Here is an 8,558-nt window from a genome sequence, read left to right on the forward strand (position 1 = left end):
AAATTAAAAATAGAAATGAGTATTTTTGTACTTTATATAGGGACTTAAGATAACCGTAAAATTATAATTCAAAATAAACTTGAATCAGGAATTCATAGGAATTGCACTTAAAAATGATAATCTCCCCTCCCCATAGCTTTTTGTGTTGTTTTTCAATGTCGTTAATGAAATACCTGCCAGAGACAGAGAATTACCAATTTATAACTTATGTATTAGATTTTACAGTGAGCTTTTTACTATTTATGTCATCGAGTATGGCAGTATTTGGCAAGAGATTAATTCTTGCTCTTAAAAACCGAAGATCCTTGTGCATATTTTTTTTTCCTTTCGAAACAAGCAATCCATTTCATTTTCACTAAACATAGTAATTATAAAGATAAAAATTCATCAGATTATCCTTTAGCAGTTTAGGTTTGCATCGGATTTATAGGAAATTCACGAGGACGTTTCATTGTATTTCACTGTAAATTATAAATTATTAGTATGAAATAATTTTATTGCTACAAGAAAGATATTTTAACTGCCCAAACTAAGATGAAACTCGGTGTTCTGTAGGAGGACAAAGAAATAACCACAGTGTCAGGAATTGTAGCTGGCTGCAAACACGAAATGTGGTAATCAGAGGAATTTCTTGGTTGCTGGGAATGTGAAAGTTAGTTAACAATGACAGTTCCTAATGCCTTTTATCCAAGGTGGATTTTTTTCTGAAATATTCTCTTCTTCCCTCGCCTAAGATTTATTAAAAACAAAAACAGCAGATTTATTCTTATGCATTTATATATAGCCTTGTTTGCAAAAGTACTTTATGTAAAATCCTATACAACTTCTAAAACAACTGGTAAAGACCCACAGCATCCATTCGAATGAATGATAACTTTAGTTTCTGAATTATAGATTTACATTCAAATGCATTAGAAAGTTATTTTTTAAAGAGCTTTCCAGTTTCTATTTTTCTGATCTACCCTAATCCTTTTGAGGTTTATTAAATCCATGGAAATAGTCAATTAGTCCATTTTATTAGTCTTATGTTATTTATTTTACTTGCTTAACTCTATATTAATTATCATGGAAAGGAAACTTACAATTTTAACCATTGATTTATTATCCGTCAATTTAAGAATATATACCTCATGCCATCAACTCCGTTGGGTATTAAGATGTCATCGTATTCTCAAAGAGAGGTTAAAACGTTTTTAACGCTGACTTGGAATATCCAAATGCGATGTGAAATCACACCTCTGAGCAAAACATAGGTAAAGATCTGGTAAAGATACTGTTGCCTTGACACGGCTGCAATTTCTTGGTGGCACTAGTACAGCTTTGATGTGGAGATTTCTTGTTGGCTTCAGACCAACTTTTCTCAAAACGAACTTGCAGCACAAACCTCCAATCCTCTAAAGCAGCATTTCTTAACCTCTTTCCATATGACTTGTGCAACATAGGCAAGAGAGCAATGGCTCGTGTGCAGTTCTCAGATGATGGCTATAAATCCACACTTTTCTTCTGCACTGGAGAAGCATATTTGACGAGATCCAAGTGAGTCAGCGTAACTTTATTGTTGGCACAGTCTTGAATCCGCTCCAATATACAGAGTAAATCAACTGCAAACTATAACATGAGATGCACTTTATCGTTGATCCCAACACACTTGAGACTTGTGATCCATTTGAGAAACATTCCCCTAAAGCTAATATGATACATGAAATTGTGCGCGTGTGTGTAACTGTACTAAGCTGTCACAGCAGTCTCTTTCTTCTTCCTGCCCCCAGCATCAGGCCTATACAATGCCCCTAATCAAATATAGCCTAAGAAATGTCGACCTAACAACAATACTAAAAAACAAAAACACCTCTAAGTTAAATAATGAATTATGTTGTCAGATGAATCTGCATTTTCCTGGAGTGTCTCTCTTTTCTCTTCTCTCTCTTTCTGTCACAGTCATCAACCTTTCCTAGTGTCCCTCTTTCTCTTACTATTTTTCATCCTTTCATTCTAACGGTACTCTTTGGGTTATATGAAAATGATGCTGTCAATACCGAATGCCTGTTTCAGTCTGCTTTCCCAGTGTAGGTTTTAGTTTTGTGCTGATTGCGCTGTGCTCTCCCACACAGCAACTCTCTCACGGAACGAACAAGAACATGCCTTTCCAAGGAAACTAACTGGGGTTAGGACCTGTCTGGCACCATATTTCCCCTGTAAAGCCACTGGCCCTGCGCCTCAGTCTTGCTGGTTTTAAATGACCAGACTGAGCGGCTCAGTGGGTGTGGTCAGGAATGAACCAAGGCTCTTCACCAATCCACGTGACATGTCAGTGAAGGACTGTGTGTTTTAAATGTTGAATTTTAAAAGGGATTTGGAGAAACTAGAACATAGAAATTTCAAAAGAAAAGCTGCAAACATGACTTACAGATCAGAATGTAGGTTCTGGGGGCTATTGGTGCTGAGATTTACATACATATAAATATATATCATATATATGTATTAATTATATATATATGCATAAAATATATATTGGATGTATATACTTTATTTATTAGAGAAGTTTTAGGTTTACAGCAATATTAAGTGGAAATTACAGATCGTTTCTGTATACTCATCTCTGTCCATACCCACAGCCTCTCCATGATCAATATCCCCCAGAGAGTGGTACATTTGTTACAATAGACAAACCAACACTGACACATCACTATCATCCAAAGTTCATAGTTTGTATTCGGGTCCACTCTTGGCATAGTGAGTTCTATGAGTTTTGACAAGTGCATAATGGCGTGTCAATCTGTTTAGACTGCTTAACAGACTGTCATAGACTCGGCTGTTTATAAACAGCAAGTATTTATTTCTCATGGTTTTTGAGGCTAAGAAGTCCAAGAGTAAAGAGCCAGCAGATGGGGTGTCCAGTGAGAAACTGCTTCTTCATAGACGGTGCCTTCTTGCTGTGTCTGCACCATGTGGAAGTCCAAGGATGTCTCCAGCTACTTTTATAAGATCACAAATCCCATTCATGAGGGTGGACGCCACCCTCATGACCCAATCACCTCCCAAAGGCCTGCCTCCAAATATCATGACTTTGGAGATTATGTTTCAACATACGAAATTTGGAGGGATGCACACATTCAGTCTACGGCGTGGCATGTGTCAACCCTTACAGCGTCATGCAGGACGGTCTCACTGCTCTAAAAGGCCTCTGTGCTCTACCTCCTCACCTCTTCCTCCCCTCAATCCCTGGCAACCACTGGTCATTTTATTGTATCTCCGTTTTACCTTTTACAGAATATCATATAGTTAGAATCAGAATATGTGGCCTTTTCAGATTCACTTTTTTTTCACTTAGTAATATGCATTTAAGACGGCGCTTATATTTTTCAGTTTATAAAAGAGAACACTCAGTATTGTTCTTTTTTTTTTTTTTTTTTTGCAGAATTACATGAAAAGATATTACCTGTAATAATTAGGTAATTCGATGGGTGACACTCAAGAATAAATACATTGATATTAAAATTTTAGGTAGATTTCTTAACTCTTCAAAGAGGGTATGCAGCATAATGCTTTCAATTCCAAAGATAAACACAGTATGTCTTCCAGAAGTGCTCATTTTATTTGAAATGAGTACTGGAGGAAGTCTTTTTTATTAAAAAGTATATATATACTGAACTTTCATTAGATAAAACAAGAGTCTTAAAGAAAATGTTGAGCTTATGGAGAAGGGCCTCTGACGACAAGCCTTCTTACACTCCCTTAGGGGTGCAAGTTCACGTTCCTGTTGCATCAGAAATATTTCAGTGGAAAACTTGCGAAGTGATTCAGGGTAGATTTAATTTAAAACAAGATACATTTGGATGATCGGGCAGTATCTTGTGTTGGGTTCCCAGGGAACTAGACGCTGAGACAGAGATTTCCATGTAGAAGGCGTATTGGAAATTCTCTCAGGAACAACCCCTGTGAAGTGAAGGCAGCAACACCAGGCAGAGGGCGAGTGGAGCTGCGATAGGTCACTAAGGGGCTTCAGCAGACGCCATGGGGAGCTCTGGAGCTGCACTGGCCCTTCGTAGATGTCCCAAATTGAGACCTACGGTCAGGGACATCTTATCCCCAGTTCACCAGTCAGTGAATGGAGCCGTTCCTGGGACAGGGCATAACTTGAGAGGGAAATTCCTGGAGCTGAATTCAGCCATGAGCCACCAGGTGGTAATGTCCCAGCAGCTGAGGGAATGAGGACTGTCATCTTGATGGAAGAGTCTGAGCCGTACAAGACCGAAGCTACTGTAGGCATAGAAGCTCACCAGCTCCTTTTAAAAAAAGGGTCTAGAATAAGTGAGTTTTGAGTACCTTTTGATGTAAATGACTCCGGAATTTAATGAACTTGGTACATCCAAAAAAAGAGAGAGAGAATCTTGTTTTGTCATATATAATATGTGGAAAAATATAAAGGAACACACATACACATTGAGAAGAGGGTGAGAAGCATAAAGAATCTGTGCTTGTCTTGCAATAGAGAAAATTACTTCCTTCATGATTTTTCAGAGAAGGTTCTCACCTAAGTAATGTTATGAAAGTTGGTTCTAGATTTTTGTCATATGCAAAAAGTTTATTCAACTCTTTCAACCATTGGTAAGTTCATAAAGGTACTATGTTTAGTGAATTAAAATATTTTAGAAAAAAATAAAATTAAAAGTGTCTGCCTTTCCTTAAATGTAAGATTAATCTAATGAAAAGAGTGATGAAAACTATTTGATCATAGTTAAATATCAGAAGAATATATATTATATATAATATATATTATAGTACATTTTACTTTCTAAGTTTGAATTTAGAATGTTGACATTGAAACACTGTAATTGAACACACTGCTATGACCTTAGGCAATTAGATAAGAACATAGTACTAATGTCTAATTAAATACGCTGGTTTCCATAAATAAAGATTCCCTAAGCCACCACACATAGGTCTCAGATACATGGCTTTGGTATAGAGTTTGAGTCTAAAAACATTCTGGTTGTCTCACCACTACTGAGTGAGTGGAGAGGGAGGAGAATTTTCAGATTTCCTTTTTAGAAGGAATTTACAATACTGTCTTCATGTATAAAACAAATCATTCTCATATAATCCATAAATAAAAGTTTTAAAATGTAAGGAACACAAAATACACTATAATTGGTTCCCACTACTATCTGTTTTTTTCTTTTAATGATGAGCCCATCAATAACTTTCACAGGCAATATAAAGAATAAGAACAGTTCCACTAATATTATAGCAAATTCTCTGACCTCTAGAAATATATGTGAATATACAGAACTCTGCTCACGCCGTAAGTTCTGACTTAGAATTGATTTAAACATTTGCTGCAAGATAGTGTCATGTGATAAAAGTTTATTAAACTGCCATTGTATCTATGGACATTCAAAATTTATGGTCCTCAGTATCCTCACCTGTAGAGAGAATTGGTTGGTTTTGAACTATGTTATCATCAAGATTCCTGCAGTATCCTGGCTTAAACTATGATTTCATCTGTACTTCAAATATGACAGCACATGACCACATGGCCTTTGAACTGGAATCAAGACCCAAGGCCAAAGTGCAGTGCAGCAAAGCCAGAGTGGACCTTAGTGTCTGTGATGCAACCCTCACCGGGCTTAGGAGCCAAATTCCCCAAGCGGAAGCCACTAGGAGACAGTCAATAAACTGTATACTGATAGAACAGTTCCTTTAAATTCTAAAATTGTGAGTGAAGCTTTCTAAAGTACTTAACTTACTCTCCGAAAGTGTCTTTACTCCCAAGGAAAATCTGATTGAGAGGTCAAATTTTGGACACAATTTTTTTTAAATTTGAAAGTCATTTTGCATGACAATGATGCCTCTTTTAAGAATGTTGTTTCTGAGGTTAAGATAAGACATATTTTCTAATCATGTTTGTTTGTTTTATAGAGTTCATATTATTCCTAATTAGAAATTAATTTACTTAAATTACACAATATTTCATATTTATCCAAGAATAAATGTGTCTCACAATGTTTCAGCGCTGGACAGAGAGATAACTAACTCTCCTGAAGCCAAAAATGACTTGACTTGCTCTCTTTTTAGGTCCTGTCACAGCACAAGACACTACCTTGGGAAGCCGATCGGTTTTCTTGTGTCTACACATGCCAGTGCATCCCTCTCTCAGGGAAATGCAGTGGACAGGAAAATAGCACAGATGGATCAGATGAAATGGATTGTTCTCTCAGCCTTCCTCCTCAGCTCTGCGGTGAAGCGCAATTCCAGTGCCCCACCCACAAGTGTATCCCACCCCTCCTACTATGTGATGGAGAGCCTGACGGTCCCTTTAATGAAGATGAATCCAGTTGCTGTAAGTTATTTCATCAACTCAGTGTGCCGGGGAAGGAATGCTGTTTGAGAATGATAAAAGAGCTTGACAAATCAGGTTCTCTGGAGTCTTATCATGATCGTATCATCAGCTGTTTGTGTCGTGTCGCTAAAATTACAGTCACACTATAATCTCTGTTAAACTTATGTGTATTCCTTCCTTACTTATATCTGGGTCATTCATATGGGGATGCTCTTATGTATCGGTTATCTTTTTAATAAATGTTTGTAGAAATGGCATGAAGACATCTAATTATAACTTCTTTCCACCATTATGTTCATGAAGCTGTCAAGAAAAGGGTTATGGGCAAATATCCATTTTAATGAACATATGTAGTTAGAGGTTGAACCTCGACAACTACCTGGGTGAATGTGTCATTCAGAGTCCACGGAATAGTAAATCCTAAGGACATGGGTTTGAATCTCATCCTCGTTACTTTCTTCCTGTGCAATCTTGGTAAAGTTTTTTGAATCGGTCTCATCACCATGTGATAGCTACCCTACAAGCTTGTGAGAATTTGAGAGAATACATGTAAAACCCCCAGCCTTTCATTTAGCACCTTACAGTTTTGTTATAACTAACCTGTCAGATGGGGAGGGAAGCATTTTAGTTAAGTAATTACACAAATCCTTGTGCAAGCACACAATCATGGTGGCGTCAAAGCACCACGCGCATTTTATGTAATTATCTGTTTGTTTGCTTGGTTTTATACTATATTACACTATCTTGTTTTTTGGCAAGAGCTACAGTGACAGAGCTCCATAAACCATATGTTAATCACCAACCACATTTTGAGAGGAATGAGGGATAATAAAAAGCAGTTGGAAATGCTTTTTTGAGGGAAACATTTAAAGAAATGTAAGGCTAGTTCAGCACTCTGTTTAGTATGGGCATTTGGAATTATGATAAGTATTGGAAAAGAAATAAGGATGAGTAAAGGAAAAAGGAGACAGCCTTTGGAAGTTTAAAGGCTTTAGCCGTAAATTGATGGACTTCTTTTCCTGGTTTAGGCTTAGAGATTGGTTTTCTATCTCCTAATTATTAAGTACAGATATATTCTTCCTGTGATAAAGCCAACACATCAGTTCTTATAATATTTTCTTAGAGGCAAAGTAAACAAATGGAAGTGACTAAAGAAGAGGAAGGCTGCCAAATTACTTATCCCTGTTGCTATTAGGGCTTTGATGTAATTTGACTGATAGAAACCATATAAGTTTAATACAGACATGATATTTAGCTTCAAATAACAATGTTATTTAAAGAGAAGCTTAGGAAAGTACTGTATCCTTATACTTTGGACATTTGTTGAAAATTGGTATTTTACTGGATAGCAATATATACTTCTAAAGGGAAATAAGTCCACATTAGGAATAGACTGCTATCATGAGAGAATTGCTTCTATCCATCTCTAAAATATTTAATTGAATTATGAATTCAATTAAATTATAGGGAAAATTGTGTGAAAATGAATTATGAACAAAATTCTAGAGCCAAATTACAGAATAAAAGCATCCAATGATGGCAATTTACCAAACAATCGAAGGTATAATAGTTTTTTTTATGGTCTCCTCTACTGATTTAGAATGATATTTTGTAAACTCACATTCATTCATTCACACACTTTCATTCAAACAACTTATGCCACATATTGTATTGGGCATTGATGATAGAGATGGATGTGGCATTGTACCAGCTCAGTTCATATTTCTATATTACTGAAGGAGATCAGTACGTGATAGGTGGGGATGCCATGTGATAAGTTCTGTGACAGAGACAAACACAGAGTTATCGAACACAAAGTACCCCTAACTATGGTGCTAGGGCATCTGTAAATTTTAACAAGAATCAAATTTGGAAAGACAAGTAAAGGAGAGATGCTAAATTCCAGCAAAGAATGTTCCAGGAATAAAGAAGAAGTGGTTTGAATCAGATTTCGTATCACTAGAGTAGCTGTGGTGAGAAATGTAGAAATATGCCTGGAGAGATGAGCAGGGACAGGATCTTGAAGAGTCCTCACCCATCATGCTAGCACCGCACAGTACATGGGATGGTTTGGAGTGAGGAAGGGGGACCAGTTAGAAGATACTGTGGCTGAAATATAAAGGACTGATAGGATAATGGTGTGAAGTAAAGATAGGAATAGATTTAAGAGACATTCTGCTGAAGAGGAAGAGAAAGTAATCAACAGTAATTTCCA

General features: G+C 36.7%; 1 protein-coding gene across 1 annotated transcript in view; it reads left to right on the forward strand.

The window, feature by feature from the left end:
• The window catches only part of MALRD1 (MAM and LDL receptor class A domain containing 1), a 520,465-nt gene that overhangs the window by 407,130 nt on the left and 104,777 nt on the right, over positions 1 to 8,558 (forward strand). Inside the window, 1 exon segment of the mRNA XM_023533144.1 lies at positions 6,097 to 6,343. Within this exon segment, the coding sequence (XP_023388912.1) occupies positions 6,097 to 6,343 (247 nt within the window).

The sequence above is a fragment of the Pteropus vampyrus genome, unplaced genomic scaffold (assembly GCF_000151845.1).
Source record: "Pteropus vampyrus isolate Shadow unplaced genomic scaffold, Pvam_2.0 Scaffold96, whole genome shotgun sequence".
NCBI lineage: Eukaryota > Metazoa > Chordata > Mammalia > Chiroptera > Pteropodidae > Pteropus > Pteropus vampyrus.